The sequence below is a fragment of the Triticum aestivum genome, chromosome 2A, assembly GCF_018294505.1.
Source record: "Triticum aestivum cultivar Chinese Spring chromosome 2A, IWGSC CS RefSeq v2.1, whole genome shotgun sequence".
NCBI lineage: Eukaryota > Viridiplantae > Streptophyta > Magnoliopsida > Poales > Poaceae > Triticum > Triticum aestivum.
This window is the reverse complement of record NC_057797.1, coordinates 520271398-520294050: the sequence shown is the minus strand read 5'-3', so window position 1 is coordinate 520294050 and position 22653 is coordinate 520271398. Positions and strand designations below refer to the sequence as shown.

General features: G+C 48.1%; 1 protein-coding gene across 1 annotated transcript; it reads right to left on the bottom strand.

The window, feature by feature from the left end:
* Positions 1 to 1230: 1230 nt before the first annotated feature.
* LOC123189205 (DEAD-box ATP-dependent RNA helicase 9) lies at positions 1231 to 2469 on the bottom strand. The gene is made up of 2 exons (XM_044601567.1): positions 1818 to 2469; positions 1231 to 1694 (listed from the first exon to the last, which is right to left on the bottom strand). The coding sequence occupies exons 1-2, from the start codon at positions 2400 to 2402 to the stop codon at positions 1485 to 1487; spliced, it is 795 nt and encodes a 264-aa protein (XP_044457502.1). The 5' UTR covers positions 2403 to 2469; the 3' UTR covers positions 1231 to 1484.
* Positions 2470 to 22653: the final 20184 nt, after the last annotated feature.

Genomic DNA, 22653 nt, shown 5'->3' with positions numbered 1-22653 from the left:
ACCCATTTATCTGTTGAATACGTATTTGAAAAATGTTGAAGACGTATTTGAAAAAATGTTTATCATGCATGTAAAAATGTTGATCAAGCATTTGCAAAAAAATGCTGAACAAGCATTTGAAAAAATGTTGAGTTTCAACATCTTTTTCAAATGCTTGTTCAGCATTTTTTGCAAATGCTCGATTAACATTTTTATATACATAATCAACATTTCCTAAAATACTTCTTCAACATTTTTCAAATACCTATTCAGCAATTTTTAAATATTTGTTCAACATTTTTCAAATACTTGTTTAATATTTTTTTCAAATGCTTGATTAACATTTTTACATGCATGATAAACATTTTTTTAAATACTTCTTCAACAGTTTTCAAATACGTATTCAACAGATAAATGGGTGCAATGCACCTATCGGCCTAGAGGAAGCAGACTGGGTGCCAATCGGCCAGCAGTGGGCTGACTGGGGCCAATCGGCCAGCAGTAGGCCGACTGGGTAATATTTAAAAAAGCATATAATTACAGCGTAATATTTCTGAAATTCAATATAAAAATGTATTATTTTAAAAAATTAGCTCTTATGAGAGTAAAATTATCCCTAGCTTTCTCAATGACATCAACCACAAAAATGTTGTGATAAAAAACTTAACATATAAAGTATAGGATAAGCCACTTTCAAAGGTTCGTCACCTACCTACTAATCTTCCGAGAACCTGTTATTTTTACCATCTCCAAGAATTTTCTTAGTGTTGGTAAAATAAGTCTTTAACTTTCAATAAACTAGGCAAAAATGAGAATCCTCTTTCCAAGAGATGTGAGTGGATAACAATTTTTTAAGGAAATGCAGTGCAAGAAATTTCTTAAGAAAATTTCCTATAGAATGCAATCATATAAATCGAACAGTATATATATGATAAAACCATGAGAAATTCCAATCCTCTAAATTAAGTTCATCATATGCATGCTATCACGACTCACGAGTGATGGGAGCGCACCGATCGAGCGGCCAGGATTTCGTCACGCCCGGAAACAAAAGAACTGATTGAATTCTCGATACTATGCCCATGCAGAAACAATACATACAATAATACTATCCCGTTTTTAAATATTTGTTTTTTTAGAGATTTTAAATGGACTATCATATACAGATGTATATAAATATATTTTAAAGTGTAGATTTTCTCATTTTGCTTCGTAAGTAGTCACTTGTTAAAATTTCTATAGAGACAAATATTTAGAAACAGAGCAAGTACATATGTAGACACGCAGCAAGTTAAATACATACTCCACACAACGTTGTAAGCAGCAACACACGCACACCCATGAAAAAAAAAAGCAACACACGCACACCGACCGAACGTACGTACGTATATATAACGAGCCGTATATACGCACAAATTCCCGGCTCTTATTGGACGCACGCTCGCGCGTATACGTGTGCTAGCTAGCTAGCTGAATCGCGGATCGATTAGCAGCAGCTGGCTAGCTTAGCCGAAGAAGTGGTGCTTCTTCTTCCCCTCGCCGCGGCCGGATTCCTCGTCCTCGCCGTCCTCCGCCGACTCCTTGTACTCCTTCTTCTCGTGGTGCTCGTGGAACGCGTACCCGCCGCTGCCCACAGCCGCCACCGCGGCCACCTCCTCCTCGATCTTGTGACGGTGCGCGTTCTCCGGGTCCTTCTTCACCTGGTGCTTCTCGTACTACACACATCCATATATACATGGCCCGTTAATTCGCACCATCATTGAATCATCATCGGTGGAAACGTGCGTTCGAGAGCCTAAAATCTTTGCGCGAGGAAATATCGTTCGGGAGGTACGTACCATGGCGAAGGCGCCGGAGGCGAGGGTGCCTATCTCGCCGAGGTGCTCCTTGTGCTTGTGCTCCTTCTCCTCCTTCCTGTACTTCTCGGTCTCGTCCCTGGACGACCCGTGCTCCGTGTCGTCGCCGCCGGACTTCTTGTACCCGCCGCCGCTGTACTCGTCGTCGGCACCCGACTTCTTGTACCCGCCACCGCTGTACTCGTCGTCGCCACCCGACTTCTTGTACCCGCCACCGCTGTACTCGTCGTCGTCTCCGCCGGACTTCTTGTACCCGCCGGCGCTGCGGTCGTAGTCGTCACTGCCGGGCTTGTTGCGGCCGTAGTCCTCGTTGCTCGACTGCTTGTTGTAACCGGTGTCGTAGTCGTCGCCTCCGGACTTCTTGTACCCGGCGCCGCTGTACTCGTCGTCGCCGGTGGACTTGTTGTAGCCGCCGCGGCCGCTGCTGCGCTCGTGCTCGTAGTCGTCGGCGCCGGACTTGTTGTAGCCACCTTCGCGGCGGTTGTAGCCCTCGTTGCTGGTCTTGTTGTCGTAGTCGTCGCCGGCACCGGACCTGCCGTAGCCGCTGCGGCCGTACTCGTCAGCCATCTCGTTCGAGTGTGGGACTACGGGAGAGAAACAAACTTGTCACGGGCTCACGGCTCACTAGTGTAAAGCTCACTGCTTTGTACTAAGAGCACCGCAACGTGGAGTATTTATAGAGGGAGCACAAGGTATCCGTGTCTAGAGGACACGGGCAGGACGATCAGTTTGGCAAGCAGATCGTGGTTCCTTTGCAGCCTACGTGCTGCTGAAATCAAACAAATTCAAAGTTTTTCATATTTCTTTTTGGTCATATTTAAGCAAACAAACCCTTATAAAAACATCCATACAAAATTTGAAAGATACAAATTTTAGGGGTACCAAAGTCTTCTTCCTCGAGCATCCATCAAGGACGCATCCGTAAGCAAGTCGCCTCTGACCTTCGTCTGAGCGGAGCAAACTTGTTGAAACTCATGAGCTTGTAGAGTGAAATGTGTCATTAGTCCAGAAATTCAAAGTGATTGCACACTTTAGGCCAAATACTCGTAAACTGGTCAATTTAGTATGTAATCTCATATACCGAAATGGCTTTCGTCCTGCTTTATATAGTATAAAGCAAACCGCCACAAGCATACATCAAGCCTAACAAGGTAGCAACACACACGAGACCAAAGTACAAACAAGAAGTACACAAATAAAGGTTCTATTGAGGGCACCAGCTCAACAAGCCCTAGGAATAAAAGAAAGAAAGATGGCACATGCCACACAAACGCATGGAGCCAAAAGAGCTAGTCCGGGTCACGCGCGGGGGCGGGGGGGGGGGGGGGGGGGGGAAGCGGCGGTGCCAGTCGCAGAGCCAACGCTCAGAGTCCTGCCATGAGAGTGTCGATGGTGCAGTGGTCCGCTCCTCGGCTAAGTGGCCTTTGTCGGTGTCAAAACCGGCTGATCTCGGGTAGGGGGTCCCGAACTATGCGTCTGAGGATCGAAGGTAACAGGAGACAAAGGATAATGTTTACCCAGGTTCGGGCCCTCTTAATGGAGGTAAAACCCTACTTCCTGCTTCATTGTCTATGATGAGTATAGGGGTTACAAGAGTAGATCTACCTCGAGATCGTAATGGCTAAACCCTAGCTGTCTAGCCTATGTCAATTCTGATAGCATCTACGGACTAAACCCTCCGATTTATATAGGCAACGGAGGGGCCTAGGGTTGTACAGAGTCGGCTTGCAGAAGAAGGAAATTATACATCCGGAGGACAATCTTGCCATCCACGCATAGGAGAGTCTTATCCGGACACGGGGAGAGGTCTTCTACCTTGTATCTTTACGGTCCATCAGTCCGGCCCATATCACACAGCCCGGACACCCGAGGACCCCTTAATCCAGGACTCCCTCAGTAGCCCCTAAACCAGTCTTCAATGACGATATGTTCGGCACGCAAATTGTCTTCGACGTTGTAAGGCGGGTTCCTCCTCTCGAATACTTCAAAGCAATCTTCTGAATAAAAGAACTATATCCAGCTCTGCATGACAGTCACAACCCTCAACCACGAAGGCAAAATATTTAATCAAAATAATGTCTGTCAACTGACAACCTTTTCGGCGAAACGCCACGTCTGGCCTCTTTAACATTTCGAACCATTTCTTCGCGTTTCGAGGCACGACCTCTATTGACACGTCTTGTCAAAACAGAGATCGTGTCCGCTTATCACGGGATCCTCATCAATACGGTTTTGGGTAATCCAACCGTGCCATTCGCACGACCCCTTGGGAACAGGCGAGTTTTAAGGCTTGAGGGCGCTTGATATTCACTGCCTATATAAGTGTATAACGATCCCTTTTTATCCCATGCCTTCTTCCTTCTCCTGCTTTCCCACCCTCAAGCTCCAGCGCCCAAACTTCAATCTTTCCCACCGCCACCAACCTCTCCAGCCATGTCTGGATCTGGCTCGAAGGGCAAGTGGGAGGCCTCCTTCGTCACGGAGAAGGATGTTAAGGAGCTCCGGGAGGCGGGGTACCTGTCTGCGGACATCGCACATAGGCTCCCTGCCAAGGAGCAAGTTATCCCCACCCCGGAGCCCGGCGAAAGGGTTGTGTTCATCCCTCACTTCCTCCGCAGACTAGGGTTTCCCCTTCACCCCTTTGTCCGCGGCCTCATGTTCTATTACGGGAAAGATTTTCATGATCTAGCCCCAAATTATTTCCTCCACATCTCGGCATTTTTCGTCGTGCGTGAGGCGCTACTCCGCATCCCCCACACTTCGGCCTATGGCTAAAAGTCTTCAATGTGAAGCCGAAGGTGGTCGACGGGCAGCATGCGGACTGTGGTGGCGCCATGGTGAGCAAGCTCCCCAACACCACTTGGCCTAAAGGGGCCTTCGTGGAGACCGTCAAGGTGTGGCAGCAGGAGTGGTTCTACATCACCGAACCCCGCGGCGCCAGGTGGGCGGCCACTCCTGAGTTTAGATCCGGACCCCCTATGAGGCTCGCGCCGTGGACCAACAAGGGTCTGGACTGGGGGTCGACCGCGGAAGTGTTGGCGCTGCAAAAGCGCATCAAAAACATGATAAGCAAGAACACCAGTCTCACTGACGTGATTCAGGTGATGCTCTTCCGCCGGATCCTCCCCTGCCAACTTTGGCCTCTCCATATGTGGGAGTTCAATCCGGAAGGTCCCCGGACCCTGCAGCGCTTCTTCGGCACAAAGCACAAAGAGATCTGGAAGCTGCTCTTCAAGGCCCAGAAGACGTGGCCAAAGAAGATCGAAGACATCGGCCTTGACAGCGAAAATCCGGCCACTCCGGTAAGTGTGTTATTCCCGAACATAAACTTGGTCCATAAATTCTTAGGCATAACGAGTTTTCCATCCCTCTCACAGGGCTGGATAGCGAAGGAGGAGCGGATCAAGTGTCCGACACCGCTGCCTGAAGATCCGGCCACACCCCAGCTTACGAAGATGTTGGTTCCGGCGCCCTATCAAGCGCCGGAGAAGAAGGCCAAGAAGAAGAGTAAGGAGGCCAAGGGTGGCCTCCATCGTAAGGGTACTTCGGACGCAGTTGATACGTCTCCAAACGTATCTATAATTTTTTATTGTTCCATGCTGTTATATTATCAATCTTGGATGTTTTATAATCATTTTATAGTCACTTTATATCATTTTTTGGTACTAACCCTATTTACATAGTGCCAAGTGCCAGTTGTTGTTTTCTGCATGTTTTTTTACATCGCAAGAAATCAATATCAAACATAGTCCAAACGCAACTAAAGTTTACAGAGATTTTTTTTGGACCAGAAGGAACATAATGGGCCCTGGCTGTGCCTGGGGGTGCTCCGAGGAGAGCACAACCCACCATGGCGCACCATGAGGCCCAGGCGCGCCCTGGTGGGTTGTGCCCACCTCGGGTGCCCCCGGACCGCCTCTTTGCTCTATAAATACCCCAATATTCCAAAAACCCTAGGGGAGTCGACAAAATATTGATCCAGCCGCCGCAGAGTCTAGAACCACCAGATCCAATCAAGACACCATCTCGGATGGGGTTCACCACATCCATTGGTGCCTCTCTGATGATGCGTGAGTAGTTCTTTGTAGACCTTCGGGTCCGTAGTTAGTAGCTAGATGACTTCCTCTCCCTCTCTCTTGATTCTCAATACAATGGTCTTTTGGAGATCCATATGATGTAACTCTTTTGCGGTGTGTTTGTTGGGATCGATGAACTTTGAGTTTATGATCAGATCTATCTTTTTATATCCATGAAAGTATTTGAGTTTCTTTGATCTCTTTTATGCATGATTGCTTATAGCCTCGTATTTCTTCTCCGATATTTGGGTTTTGTTTAGCCAACTTGATCTATTTATCTTGCAATGGGAATATGTGCTTTGTAGTGGGTTCGATCTTACGGTGCTTGATCCCAGTGATAGAAGGGGAACCGACACGTATGTATCGTTTCTAGTAAGGATAAAACGATGGGGTCTATTTGTACATAGATAGATCTTGTTGATACGTCTCCAACTTATCTATAATTTTTGATTGTTCCATGCTATTATATTATCAACCATGGATGTTTTTATGCATTTATATGCTATTTTATATGATTTTTGGGACTAACCTATTAACCTAGAGCCCAGTGTCAATTTCTGTTTTTTCCCTTGTTTTAGAGTATCGCAGAAAAGGAAAATCAAACGGAGTCCAATTGACCTGAAACTTCACGGAACTTATTTTTGGAAGGAAAGCAACCCGGGAGACTTGAAGTCCGCATAAGGGAAGCAACGAGGAGGCCACGAGGCAGGGGGGCGCGCCCTCCACCCTCGTGGGCCCCTCGTGGCTCCCCTGACGTACTTCTTCCGCCTATATATCTCCATATACCCTAAAACGATCGGGGAGCACAATAGATCGGGAGTTCTGCCGCCAGAAGCCTCCGTAGCCACCGAAAACCAATCTAGACCCGTTCCGGCACCCTGTCGGAGGGGGCAATCCCTCTTCGGTGGCCATCTTCATCATCCTGGTGCTCTCCATGACGAGGAGGGAGTAGTTCTCCCTCGGGGCTGAGGGTATGTACCAGTAGCTATGTGTTTGATCCCTCTCTCTCATGTTCTTGAGGTGATACGATCTTGATGTATCGCGAGCTTTGCTATTATAGTTGGATCTTATGATGTTTTCTTCCCCCCCTCTACTCTCTTGTAATGGATTGAGTTTTCCCTTTGAAGTTATCTTATCGGATTGAGTCTTTAAAGATTTGATAACACTTGATGTATGTATTGTCGTGCGTATCTGTGGTGACAATGCGATATCACGTGATTTACTTGATGTATGTTTTGGTGATTAACTTGCGGGTTCCGCCCATGAACCTATGCATAGGGGTTGGCACACGTTTTCGTCGTGATTCTCCGGTAGGAACTTTGGGGCACTCTTTGAGGTTCTATGTGTTGGTTGAATAGATGAATCGGAGATTGTGTGATGCATATCGTATAATCATACCCCACGGATACTTGAGGTGACATTGGAGTATCTAGGTGACATTAGGGTTTTGGTTGATTTGTGTCTTAAGGTGTTATTCTAGTACGAACTCTAGGGCTGTTTGTGACACGTATAGGAATAGCCCAACGGATTGATTGGAAAGAATAACTTTTAGGTGGTTTCGTACCCTACCATAATCTCTTCGTTCGTTCTCCGGTATTAGTGACTTTGGAGTGACTCTTTGTTGCATGTTGAGGGATAGTTATGTGATCCAATTATGCTATTATTGTTGGGAGGACTTGCACTAGTGAAAGTATGAACCCTAGGCCTTGTTTCCTATCATTGCAATACCGTTTGTGCTCACTTTTATCATTAGTTACCTTGCTGTTTTTATATTTTCGGATTACAAAAACCATTATCTACTATCCATATACCACTTGTATTACCATCTCTTCGCCGAACTAGTGCACCTATACAATTTACCATTGTATTGGGTGTGTTGGGGACACAAGAGACTCTTTGTTATTTGGTTGTAGGGTTGCTTCAGAGAGACCATCTTCATCCTATGCCTCCTACGGGTTGATAAACCTTAGGTCATCCACTTGAGGGAAATTTGCTACTGTCCTACAAACCTCTGCACTTGGAGGCCCAACAACGTCTCTGTGACGCCCGGATACTTAAGCTACAGTAAACCACTGTTAATGATGCCACGTCAGCACAATTACTGTTGCTAATCTCGCGTTAGTTCAAAACTGATTCAAATTCAAATTCAAAATCAAATCAAACGGTAAAAGTTTTCAAACTTTAAAACTAAAATATTCAAGTTGTGCCAAATAATGCAAAGTTAATTGTGGTGAAGAAACCCCACTTTTATAAAATGTTTTAATACCCTAAAATGATTAAAACAGTAGGTAAAACAATTAAATAAATGCATTTTGGGTTTTATAAAATACTAAACTATTTTGTTCAGGGATAAAACCTTTCGTGGCAGTAGTTATAATTGTAACTCTATTTTAGCTATGGGTTTCACTTTTTGTAAAACTATAAACTATTATATAAGAAAAATAAAACAGAACAGAAAATAAATAAAAGAAAGAAAATACAAAAGAGAAAAAGAAAAAAAAAGAAAAGGAAGCCCCCCTGCTGAACCGCGGCCCAGCTGGCCATTGGGCCAACCAGGCCGGCCCAGGTCGGCCCCGCTCCTCTCCCTTATCCCCTCGGTCCAACCCACGTCCCCCCCCCCACCGACACTCCTCCCCTCCCGAAAATATCTCTCCCCCTCTCCCCCGATTGGATCGGGATCGAGGGAGGAGACCACGGCCGCCGCCAGGCCTCGTCGTCGCCGAACGCCTCCTCGTCCTCCTCCTCGCCGGTCCTCCCCGACCGCCGTCACGCCCGCTGCCCGTGCCCTTCATTCCCCCCCCCCCCCCCGTGAGCACCTCCCCTTCCTTCCCCTTTTCCCGCGCAGTCACCGCCCGCGCTCCGACCAAGCCGTCGCCGGTTCCTCCCCGGGCGGCCGTGCCCGTGCCGGCCTCGTTCCGCACGGACGCGCCCGCGTGCCCCCTCCCCTCGCGCCTAGCTGGCCATGGCCACGGCCGGGGCCTCTTCCCCCTAGCCGCGCCGGACCATCCCGCCCCGTCTCCTCCTTTCCCCGCGCTCGTCGCGCTCACCATGGCCCTCGCGCCCGTGGCCGCGCCCTCTTCCCCCCAGGTCGCCTCGCCTCCAACCCCGGCGGCTCCCAGCGCCCCTGTGCCATCCCTGCCGTCGCCCGCTTCCGCTCCGGTCGGCGCCCCTTGGCCCCGTGCCTCGGTGCGCCTCGTCTCCGCCCTGCCCTCCTCCCGCGGCCGCGCCACCGCGCCCGCCCGCGCGCCACTGGCCGCATCGGCGCCACCCCTCGCCTCCGCCCGCCGTGGCCCCGGTTGGCCGCGCCGGCGTGCCGCGCCGTTGGTGCCCCGGCGGCCTCGTCCCGCCCTGCGGGCGAGTGCTCGTTCGGGCGGCGCCCGTAACCGCACGCCCGCATAGGCTCCCCTGGCCCCATGACAATTGGGGCCCACCCCAGAACGTAAAAAAAAGGAGATAAAAAATATATTAATAATAATAAAAATATAATTAAATTAATTAATTAATTGATTAATTAAATTAATTAATTTAATTAATTATGTTTAATAAACCTAATTAAATAACTAACCTAACTAATCTGTTAATTAATCTAATTAACATGGTTAATTAGTTAACAGACAATGACAGTGGGACCCACATGTCAGTTTGACTAGGTCAACTGACTAGTTGACTGCTGACATCACCCTGACATAATGCTGATGTCATAATTCCATTTTCGGGTTAAATTAAATAATTAGTTAAATTCTAGAAATTAATAAAATCTTTAGAAAATCATATCTTTTAATCTGTAACTCGGATTAAAATATGTTCAACATGAAAGTTGCTCAGAACGACGAGACGAATCCGGATACGCAGTCCGTTCGTCCGCCACGCACCCCTAACCTATCGAACCCGCAACTTTCCCCCTCCGGCTCCTCTGCCCGAAAACACGAAACACCGGGAATACTTTCCCGGGGTTTTCCCCCCTTCACCGGTATCACCTACTACCGCGTTAGGGCACACCGAACACCGCGTATTGCCTTGATATATTTTGTGATGCTTTGTTTTCTCTGTATTCATTATTTCTTCCCCCTCTTTCTTCCTCTGATTGGGTATCGATACTCATATCAGCCCCATTGTGGATCGCCATATCCACTGTTGGATTATTATCCGACAGTGTCCTTCATAATTAATCACTTTGTGAGTTCTTTCTCCGATACATAATGCCTTTGGTAAATTGTATCCTTTCCTTTTGTCAACCATGCTCTGCTTTCGGGCTGGTGATATTTACTCTTGAAGCTTATGGTATATGTTCGTAAGAAGCCCCGATGGGATTGAACCAACGTCTTCCCTCATCGGTGTGAACCCGAAAGATTTCACGAGTCATACTTATCTGGTATTGCACCAGGTAAAACTTTCAACAACTAATGTCATCTTCGAAATACGAGAGGTGAATGGAAGATTATGCATTGAGGAAGTGGGAGTCGACCTTGAACTTTGTGTTCATGCCCATGGACGCGATGTATATCCTATCATGGAAGCTTCTTGTAATAATAACTATTTCCTTGATAGCTAACATATGGTATCTGTGAATTGATCCCTTGCAACCGTGGTTCCGACCATGATTGTTCTTCTTTGATTCCATTTCTCGGACAAGTTAAAACAATTGTCTTCTATGGATCAATACACCAGTCCAACCTTTACTTTGATCTTGTGTTGAGTATTACCCCCCTGGTATCTCGAGATTATCATGGTACTGCATAACTTCTTATGAGTTCTTCATCAAGTGCTACCTTACCACTGATTCCAATTTTTCATGGGCTCTGAGTTATTAAACACTCAAAGACACCGATAACTGAACCGAGTCCGCTCTACGGTTCAACAACTCTTCAGTAAGCTTCTATAAGTATGAGTTTGTACCCGATCACGCCATTCCTAGCCTGTTTGGCTATATCATTGTCGTGATGATTCTAACTGTGCTACCTGGTCCTTATTCTCGGAGCACCAATTTGTGACGATAGCTAAGCTTACGTCGATCTTCCTCGTCATATCATTTCGCCTTGAACAACAAGCTAGATTTCAAGTTTGTGTCGTACCTATGGTTCCAATAACCTCTTGCTTCATCATTCTTTTGACTTGATGTGATCACGGATCGATTACATCTTCGTGGAATCTCTCGACAAATGTGTCATGATCACCATCTACATTCTGATGCTCTTCCAGGATATCAATTGAATTAATGATGAGAAATACCATCCTTGCCCTCGATGATTTGTGTTGTCATCGACCTCTTTATTGCGTTCCCTCCAACAAAAACTTGTTTGTGTTCTGTGTTATACCTCGAGTTCCTTTCTACCTAGCATTTGTTCTTCTTTACCATGGAGTATTACCATCTTTTATGTCAAGAAGGTCGTGAGGATTACTCCACCTCTTAAGAATTCTTGGTATGGTGATACTTCTCACCCTCACCATTCTTTCTTGGTACCCGTGTTGTTTCTAACCGGAATACCGAAAATTGAACTATGAGGTGTGAATTCAAAACTTCTAGCAACCCTATTGCTTTGAAGTAATGGTCGAGTTTCATTCTAATTCTTTTGTTCGTCAAGTCACCACTCTAACATTGATCGTGCGACCCAACCCATATTCGGGTGCACCTTTCAACCAATGTTTAATTGAGTATGTTTCCTCGAGCATACATCATTATACCATTTGATCTGACAAATGTTATCTCCTTGTTCACATAATTGTGGAAATCCATCTTGTCGGAAATCTCGATGGATTATCGCCGAGCCCATCAGCCACCTCCTCCTCTCCTTGGTTTAATGATGAACTATTGTTTCAGGAACCCACTCCCATAGTTCATTTCCTCAGAATCCTGAAATGTCATTTCGTCTATTTGTGTTGCACCTTTTATTCTCGGACATCCTGAGTCTGAGGTATCATTACACCAATCGGATCTGAATCTCGGTCAGATATGATGGTTGGGACAACTTTCCAAGAGTTATGTTGTTGGCCCTTTGATGACCTGGTAACAGGATGTCATGCCTAGCACCCCCCCCCCTGGCTGGAGAACCTATCATTATGATTTCTTTTGCAAGGATAACCATTCCTCCTAGAGGAAGTGGTAGGACTTATTTTATAAGTTACTCCTGATGGGTCATTGGTGTATCCGAAGTCGGGCCCTTGATTGAAACACCATATCATTGCTACCTGAAGCATGTCTGTGGTACTCCGTTCATCACCAAGAACATTTGAAGCACAATGCTAAATTCTCTTTATCAATTATCCAAACACCGTTGTATGGGTAATGTCATGAAATTTTTCTCCCCTTACCTAAAATGGTTTTCTACCTACTATCCTGTCATGGATATCATCTGCTTGTCCTTGGGAAGGATATACCCCTGGAAAATGTGTTTAAACACATTTTTCCTTTCCATTGATCTGGTTAAATCCGATAATCATATCTTCCTTTCCATTGTTTGGTTTAACCTTTCTTGTGATCTATGAGATCTAAGCAGTAATATTCTCCTACTTATGTAAACATCTCGGTGTACAATTCTGTCAGAAAGACCCTGTTATTTTGGTGAGGACATTCCGGTAACCACCGATGGAAGAGAACTTTGCCTATTGGTCTGCCTCGTTCAACAAGCAGGAAGATGGTTCTCTTCGTCCCTCGCCCTTGGTACCGACATTGTTGCCGACATAACTGTCAGGCTATCCTCTAACATGCCTTGCTTACATGATTGTGCAAGACGTCACTGCCTTTCCTACTTTTAACCCACATGGTGGGCCCATAACCCACAGTTCCACAGGATCGAAACCTGACTCTCCTGCACACCCCAGTTTCCAAAGTTATTCCTCCCGCGTGGACTCGTAAGTAATTCATGAGCCACCTTTCTGATGAGATCATCAATTCTGGCATCGGACACAATAATTATCCCGTTGCTTTGAAACCACTTTCACCTTCTGACTAGGCATTGAACGATTGCCTGGCTACTTGAAACTTCTTATTGTACCTCCCAACTTTACTCTCGATGTCTTTTAAATGTTCAAACTCGAGAGGTACTCATATGCTCATTCATGGGTTAATCCCAGATTATAACACTTATAACATTCTATCGTTGCCGACCTGCCCCGTTACCTATTCGTAAATGCGATGGAGTCCCCGAAGAAAAGAGCCGACTTCACCATGAGGACCTGAAACAGAGAAATGAAGACATCAATGAAAGGGATCAACCTCTTCAAAAGGGCAGCCAAGACCGAGAAGACTCGTTAGGTTTTTTCGCTACCAGCACCTTTCCCCCATTACTCCACCGCTTAAATCTCGGGACGAGATTTCTTGTAGTGGAGGAGAATTGTGACGCCCGGATACTTAAGCTACAGTAAACCACTATTAATGATGCCACGTCAGCACAATTACTGTTGCTAATCTCGCGTTAGTTCGAAACTGATTAAAATTCAAATTCAAAATCAAATCAAACGGTAAAAGTTTTCAAACTTTAAAACTAAAATATTCGAGTTGTGCCAAATAATGCAAAGTTAATTGTGGTGAAGAAACCCCACTTTTATAAAATGTTTTAATACCCTAAAATGATTAAAACAGTAGGTAAAACAATTAAATAAATGCATTTTGGGTTTTATAAAATACTAAACTATTTTGTTCAGGGATAAAACCTTTCGTGGCAGTAGTTATAATTGTAACTCTATTTTAGCTATGGGTTTCACTTTTTGTAAAACTATAAACTATTATATAAGAAAAATAAAACAGAACAGAAAATAAATAAAAGAAAGAAAATACAAAAGAGAAACAGAAAAAAAGAAAGAAAAGGAAGCCCCCCTGCTGAACCGCGGCCCAGCTGGCCATTGGGCCAACCAGGCCGGCACAGGTCGGCCCCGCTCCTCTCCCTTATCCCCTCGGTCCAACCCACGCCCCCCCACCGACACTCCCCCCCTCCCGAAAATATCTCTCCCCCTCTCCCCCGATTGGATCGGGATCGAGGGAGAAGACCACCGCCGCCGCCAGGCCTCGTCGCCGCCGAACGCCTCCTCGTCCTCCTCCTCGCCGGTCCTCCCCGTCCGCCGTCACGCCCGCTGCCCGTGCCCTACATTCCCCCCCCCCCCGTGAGCACCTCCCCTTCCTTCCCCTTTTCCCGCGCAGTCACCGCCCGCGCTCCGACCACGCCGTCGCCGGTTCCTCCCCGGGGGGCCGTGCCCGTGCCGGCCTCGTTCCACACGGCCGCGCCCGCGTGCCCCCTCCCCTCGCGCCTAGCTGGCCATGGCCACGGCCGGGGCCTCTTCCCCCCTGCCGCGCCGGACCGTCCCGCCCCCGTCTCCTCCTTTCCCCGCGCTCGTCGCGCTCACCGTGGCCCTCGCGCCCGTGGCCACGCCCTCTTCCCCCCAGGTCGCCTCGCCTCCAACCCCGGCAGCTCCCAGCGCCCCTGCGCCATCCCTGCCGTCGCCCGCTTCCGCTCCGGTCGGCGCCCCTTGGCCCCGTGCCTCGGTGCGCCTCGTCTCCGCCCTGCCCTCCTCCCGCGGCCGCGCCACCGCGCCCGCCCGCGCGCCACTGGCCGCATCGGCGCCACCCCTCGCCTCCGCCCGCCGTGGCCCCGGTTGGCCGCGCCGGCGTGCCGCGCCGTTGGTGCCCCGGCGGCCTCGTCCCGCCCTGCGGGCGAGTGCTCATTCGGGCGGCGCCCGTAACCGCACGCCCGCATAGGCTCCCCTGGCCCCATGACAATTGGGGCCCACCCCAGAACGTCAAAAAAAAGGAGATAAAAAAATATATTAATAATAATAAAAATATAATTTAATTAATTAATTAATTAACTTAATTAATTATGTTTAATAAACCTAATTAAATAACTAACCTAACTAATCTGTTAATTAATCTAATTAACATGGTTAATTAGTTAACAGACAATGACAGTGGGACCCACATGTCAGTTTGACTAGGTCAACTGACTAGTTGACTGCTGACATCACCCTGACATAATGCTGATGTCATAATTCCATTTTCGGGTTAAATTAAATAATTAGTTAAATTCTAGAAATTAATAAAATCTTTAGAAAATCATATCTTTTAATCCGTAACTCGGATTAAAATATGTTCAACATGAAAGTAGCTCAGAACGACGAGACGAATCCGGATACGCAGTCCGTTCGTCCGCCACACACCCCTAACCTATCGAACCCGCAACTTTCCCCCTCCGGCTCCTCTGCCCGAAAACACGAAACACCGGGAATACTTTCCCGGGGGTTTTCCCCCCTTCACCGGTATCACCTACTACCGCGTTAGGGCACACCGAACACCGCGTATTGCCTTGATATATTTTGTGATGCTTTGTTTGCTCTGTATTCATTATTTCTTCCCCCTCTTCTCTCCGGTAGACTACGAGACCGACGCTGCTGCTGACCAGTTCGACTACGGAGTTGACGACCCCTCTCTCTTGCCAGAGCAACCAGGCAAGCCCCCCCCCCTTGATCACCAAATATCGCCTACTCTTCTCTATACTGCTTGCATTAGAGTAGTGTAGCATGTTACTGCTTTCTGTTATACCTATCCTGATGCATAGCCTGTCCTTGTTACCACTGTTGTTACCTTTACCTGCAATCCTATATGCTTAGTATAGGGTGCTAGTATTCCATCTGTGGTCCTACATTCTTGTCCGTCTGCCGTGCTATACTATCGGGCCGCGATCACTCAGGAGGTGATCACGGGTATATACTATACTTTATACATGATACATGTGGAGACTAAAGTCGGGTCGGCTGGTGGAGCACCCGCGAGTGGATCTTTGAGGCGGAGCGACAGGGCAGGTTGAGACCACCTAGGAGAGAGGTGGGCCTGGCCCTGTTCGGTGTTCGCGGATACTTAACACGCTTAACGAGATTTTGGTATTTGATCTGAGTTGGCTACGAGCTTATACGCACTAACCATCTACGCGGGAGTAGTTATGGGTATCCCGACATCGTGGTATCAGCCGAAGCACTTCAGACGTCAGCGACGGAGCGGCGCGCGCCGAATTGGACTGGAACGCCACTAGGCTAGGTCTGCTTTCGGCCGCCCACGCAACGTGCAGGTGTGCTCAGGGCGATGGGCCCAGACCCCTGCGCGCTTAGGTTTAGACCGGCGTGCTGGCCTCTCTGTTGTGCCTAGGTGGGGCTGCGACGTGTTGATCTTCCGCGGCCGGGCATGACCCAGGAAAGTGTGTCCGACCAAATGGGATCGAGCATGCTGGGTAAGTTGGTGCACCCCTGCAGGGAAGTTAATCTATTCGAATAGCCGTGATCTTCGGTAACAGGACGACTTGGAGTTGTACCTTGACCTTATGACAACTAGAACCGGATACTTAATAAAATACACCCTTCCAAGTCCCACAGACAACCCGGTGATCGCTTTTCCACAGGGCGACGAGGGGAGGATCGCCGGGTAGGATTATGCTATGCGATGTTACTAGAGATGCTACTTGGAGTTGCTACTTGGAGATGCTACTTGGAGGACTTCAATCTACTCTCTCCTACATGCTGCAAGACGGAGGCTGCCAGAAGCGTAGTCTTCGACAGGATTAGCTATCCCCCTCTTATTCTGGCATTCTGCAGTTCAGTCCACTGATATGGCCTCCTTACACATATACCCATGCATATGTAGTGTAGTTCCTTGCTTGCGAGTACTTTGGATGAGTACTCACGGTTGCTTTCTTCCCCCCTTTCCCCCTTTCCTTTCTTTCTGGTTGTCGCAACCAGATGCTGGAGTCCAGGAGCCAGACGCCACCTTCGACGATGACTCCTACTACGCTGGAGGTGCCTACTACTACGTGCAGCCCGCTGACGACGACCAGGAGTAGTTAGGAGGATCCCAGGCAGGAGGCCTGCGCCTCTTTCGATCTGTATCCCAGTTTGTGCTAGCCTTCTTAAGGCAAACTTGTTTAACTTATGTCTGTACTCAGATATTGTTGCTTCCGCTGACTCGTCTATGATCGAGTACTTGTATTCGAGCCCTCGAGGCCCCTGGCTTGTATTATGATGCTTGTATGACTTATTTATGTTTTAGAGTTGTGTTGTGATATCTTCCCGTGAGTCCCTGATCTTGATCATACACGTTTGCGTGCATGATTAGTGTACGATTGAATCGGGGGCGTCACAGTCTCCAAGAAGAAGGTTGTGTAGTAGACATCACTTGTCTACATCATGTCATTGTTCTTATTGCATTACTCCGTTTCTCCATGAACTTAATACACTAGATGCATGCTGGATAGCGGTCGATGTGTGGAGTCATAGTAGTAGATGCAGGCAGGAGTCGGTCGACTAATCTTGGACGTGGTGCCTATGTAATGATCATTGCCTGGATATCATCATGAGTATTTGAAGTTCTATCAATTGCCCAACAATAATTTGTTCACCCACCATTTGCTATTTTTCTCGAGAGAAGCCACTAGTGAAACCTCTGGCCCCCGGGGCTCTTTCTCTTATTATTTGCCTTTGCGATCTACTTTTCATTTACTTTATTTTAAGATCTATTAAACCAAAAATACAAAAATACCTTGCTGCAATTTATCCTTATTTATTTTATTTGGTGTTCGATCTATCAATATACTACAATTTCATCTCATGTTTGTTTGCCTATCTTGAGGCGCCGTACCCGAAAGGGATTGACAACCCCTTTAACACATCGGGTTGCGAGGATTTGTTATCCGTGTGCAGGGGCTGTTTACATTGTGTTGCTTGGTTCTCCTACTGGTTCAATAACCTTGGTTTCATATCTGAGGAAATACCTACCACCTCTATGTTGCATCATCCCTTCCTCTTTGGGGAAATACCGACGTAGCTTCAAGCGACATCAGTAGTGTCCGGAGAGACCGAAGTACCCTCCTCCCACGAAGGAGATGAAGACGAAGAAGAGGAGGAGGCGGAAAGTGACTCTCCCTTCAAGGGGAGGAAAAAGAAAAGGGAAGCCTCCACAGACCCAGAGGAGGGGGTGTCCAAGAGGGAGAAGATAATCCTCTCGGATGGTTCGGATTCGGATGCCGAACACATCCCCAAGAGGCGCCCCAGGGAAAAGCCCCTGGCCACATCGTAAGTATCAAAGGATACTTTACAAATATCCGGTCTTTTATGTTTTCAATATAATGTATTATGTTGTGTGTATTTCAGTCCTGCCCGCGACCTCCCCCATCCATCGCTATCTAAGGGGAGCTCTCTGGCACCAGAGATGGTGGAGAGCGAGATGCCTCCGCGAGCCTCTCCGCCAACCACCGCAGATGGCATCGAGGTGTTGTCCCAAAGAGCCTCTCCGGGCCACAGAGTGGTGAAGGAGACTGCCAATACGGCGCCTAAGGGTGAGGCCTTAGCTGCTAAGAACATTGGGGGTGCAACCCCCATGGAGACCGACGGCGGGGGCCCTGACCAGTCCGACCCCCAGCCGAACACTATTTCGGAGACCCATACGGCTCCGGAATCGAGCGAGCAACCCCCTACAGAGGAGGAGTGTCGATTTCAATGGCGACCTCCACTAATCCGGATGCGCCGATTACTCTGGTGGAGGCACTACGACATGCTGCTATCGTGGAGAAGCACCACACTCTGATGGGTGCGGTGGTTGAGAAGGTTCAGTCCGCAAAGAGCAGGCTGAACGAAGCCTTCACCAGCCCACCAACAGGCTTCAAGGTATGCGACGTAATATTCTTAGACGCTTTTCATATGAAGGAAATATGTCTGTATATAGATAGTAGCCCTTCTTACTTTGTTTGGTTTTGAAAAAGGCTGAACAGAGGATCGAGTAGTAATCGTAGGAGGTGACGTACTTTTCTATTGGATAACAGGCTTCCCTATTGGTGACGACGCCCAGGCCGCTGAAGTTTCTGAACTCAATCGGAAGCTGAAGCTGGTTGATGAAGAGATCGACCGCATTTGTGACGCCCCCAATTTGACCGTACACTAATCATACACACAAATGTGTACGATCAAGATTAGGGACTCCAGGAAGATATCACAACACAACTCTACAAATAAAATAAGTCATACAAGCATCATATTACAAGCCAGGGGCCTCGAGGGCTCGAATACAAGAGCTCGATCATAGACGAGTCAGCGAAAGCAACAATATCTGAGTACATACATAAGTTAAACAAGTTTGCCTTAAGAAGGCTAGCACAAACTGGGATACAGATCGAAAGAGGCACATGCCTCCTGCCTGGGATCCTCCTAGCTACTCCTAGTCGTCGTCAGCGGCCTAGGAGTAGCTTAATTAAGTATCCGATTCTAGTTGTCATAAGGTCAACGTACAACTCCAAGTCGTCCTGTTACCGAAGATCAAGGCTATTCGAATAGATTAACTTCCCTGCAGGGGTGCACCACATTTCCCAACATGCTCGACCCCCTTTGTCCGGACACACTTTCCTGGGTCATGCCCGGCCTCGGAAGATCAACACATCACAGCCCTACCTAGGCACAACAGAGAGGTCAGCACGCCGATCTAAATCCTATGGCGCGGGGGTCTGGGCCCATCGCCCATTGCACACCTGCACGTTGCGTACGCGGCCGGTGAGCAGACCTAGCCTCCCTTATACAAGAGCAGGCGTTCCAGTCCAACCCGGCGCGCGCCGCTCAGTCGCTGACGTCACGAAGGCTTCGGCTGATACCACGACGTCGAGTGCTCATAATTGTTCTCGTGTAGTTGGTTAGTGTGTATAGGCCAGTCGCTAGACTCAGATCAAATACCCAGATCTCGTTAAGCGTGTTATTTTGAAGTTACCGCGAATGCCGACCAGAGCCATGCCCACCTCTGACCTAGGTGATCTCCACCTGCCCTGTTGCTTCGCCTCAAAGTAACGGTCGAGGGCCGTTGGGAACCTAGGCCCACCACTACCTGGGTGGAACCACCTGCCCCTTCAGCCCCCAACATCGGAATCACTTGCGGGTACTCAACGAGCCGACCCGACTTTAGTCACAACATGTATAGTATGTATATATAGTATAAACCTGTGATCAACACCCGAGTGATCACGGCCCGATAGTATAGCATGGCAGACTGACAAGAATGTAATGCCACTGAAGATAATCTAGCATCCTATACTAAGCATTTAGGATTGCAGGTAAGGTATCAACAGTTGTAGCAACAATAACAGGCTATGCATCAGAATAGGATTAACAGGAAGTAGTAACATGCTACACTACTCTAATGCAAGCAGTATAGAGGAGAGTAGGCGATATCTAGTGATCAAGGGGGGGGGCTTGCCTTGAAGCTCTGCTGAAAAGGAAGAAGTGTCGTCGGTGACGTAGTCGATCACAGGGGCAACATGGGTCTCGGGGTCTAGCGGAGAGAAGAGGGGGAAGAAACAGTAAATACAGAGCAAACATAAGTACCACTAAGCATGACATGACGAAAAGTAGAAGTGGGGTCGACCTAACGTAGTACTGCATGATATAGGTGAAGGGGGAATTCAACTGGGAATGTTTTCCCGGTTCCGGACCTCTGTCAGACAGATGACTATAGGGGGAATGTTCCATGTTCAGATTGTTAGAGGCATCTGATAGGTAAACGGACCGCGTATTCGGATTCGTCACGTCGTTCTGAGTAACTTTCATGTATAAAACTTTTTCATCCGAGTTACGAATTATTTTCTATTAATTTTCAAAGGTTTAAGTATTTTATGAAACTATTTATTATTCGAATTAAACAGGAAATTTGCTATGGGCACCCAGGAATGTACCCGGCAGACAGGCTGTGTGACTGACAGTGGGGTCCAGCGGCAGAGTTGACCCAGTCAACTTTTGACCGGTCAAACATTGAATAGAAACAACGGGTCCCTCATGTCATAGACTAAGATATATTTAAAGTTAACTTGGCATTTTCATTTAACCACAGGGGCCACAGGTCATTGATACATCAGGCCAACTAAACAAAAGTCTAACTTATCCGAACTTAATTAGCACTACTAATTGAGAGGGCACATGTGCCAGAGGCACATACGTGCACTAGGCTGTGCTCACATGCACAACTCACACACGTGGCCATGGCGAAGCAGTGAGCAGTAGTAGAAGTAAGGGAAGCGGCAACAACTAAGTGGCAGCAGCACGCAGAAGCAGCGGCGGCCGGCTGCGCGCCGAATCAACGAGCAGCAGCACGCGGGAGTAGCAGGCAACGCAAGCAGCAGGAACAGTAGGTAGCCGCGGCAAGCAGAGCAACAACAGCGGCACATCAGCAACGGCAGGAGCTGCAGCGGCAAGCTGAAGCAGCACAGCAGCAACGACAGTAGGCGGAGCAGGGACAGCGGGAGGTTGCGGGGGGGCTGGACGCGACCAGGGGCGAGTGGCGACCAGCGCAAGGCGCGGGCCGCGGCGAGGCGCAGGTGGGCAAGCGCCTGCGGAGCGACGGCAGCAGGTGGCGGTAGCGAGGCCATGGACGGGCGCGCGGGCAGGGGACGGTCGGGCGTGTGAGCGCGTGCGTGCGGAGCGACAGCACGCTGGTGGTGGTAGATCGATCTTGCATGCTTTGCTTTGTCCTCCAATAGGCGACGACACAGAGGAACTCTCAATGAAAGCACCAATGTTGGTGTCAAAACCGGCGGATCTCGGGTAGGGGGTCCCAAACTGTGCGTCTAAGACGGATGGTAACAGAAGGCAGGGGACACAATGTTTTACCCAGGTTCGGGCCCTCTTGATGGAGGTAAAACCCTACGTCATGCTTGATTAATATTGATGGTATGGGTAGTACAAGAGTATATCTACCACGAGATCGGAGAAGCTAAACCCTAGAAGCTAAATCCCTCCGGTTTATATAGACACCGAAGAGGGCTAGGGTTACACAAGGTCGGTTACAAAAAAGGAGATATACATATCCGTATTGCCTAGCTTGCCTTCCACGCCAAGTAGAGTCCCATCCGGACACGAGACGAAGTCTTCAATCTTGTGTCTTCATAGTCCAACAGTCCAGCCAAAGGATAAAATCCGGCTGTCCGGAGAACCCCTAATCCAGGACTCCCTCACCGGCAATGTACGCGTTGAAGACGAGGTCGATGGCGAGTGTACGGGCCGTCCTTGCTCGATTCAGTGCTCGGGGTAGACGAAGTAGACCGCGACGGTTCTCCTGGACCTCTTGGTGCGACGAGGGGAGGCCGGTGGCCGCGACATCGACGACAACATGGGGATGGTGGCGCTCGGGCACGCTTCAGATCAAGATAAAGAGATGGAGGAAGAAAGAGGGGATTAGGGTTCGGTCAAGGGGGCGTGCGGCGGCATTTTGTAGTGCACCGGGGAGGTCAGCGATGGCCAGCACGTGGCCCTGGCCGTGGGATGGCCGACACGGCCAACCCCTACTTCCACTGTAGCATAAGGAAGGAGACGCTTGGGAGGTTGGGCTGGGCCTCTACTTTCTTATTCATAGTGGGCCAAAAATGCATAGAGCAATTTCAGTTTTACATTTCTATAAAAAAAAGGATAGCTACTGTTTTCTATTGGAATAAGCTTTCAAACCATTTTTGTTGCACATGAAATTTGTCACACAATTACCAGAGAATAATTTGAGCTAGAACAAAAAAATCAGGGGGCAAAAGGAGTTAAATAAATAATTGTTTATTTTGAAAAGGTCAATTTATTTGCTGTTCGACCACTTATAATATTTCTAGGGGCATCTTAGTGATCCAACCAGAATTGATTTCTCCAAGAAAAATACTTGGGGATTATTTGCAACATCACGAACATTTTGGTTCGCATGATAGAAGAAGTAAATATTTGACTTGTATTTCAAATGGAATTTGGCTTTGATATTCATC

Excerpts from the sequence above, each read along its gene's own strand:
- LOC123189205 (XM_044601567.1), bottom strand. The coding sequence starts at position 2,402 with ATGGCTGACGAGTACGGCCGCAGCGGCTACGGCAGGTCCGGTGCCGGC. Across the intron at positions 1,695-1,817 it reads CCTCCGGCGCCTTCGCCATG|TACGAGAAGCACCAGGTGAA; the intron begins GTACGTACCTCC and ends GGATGTGTGTAG.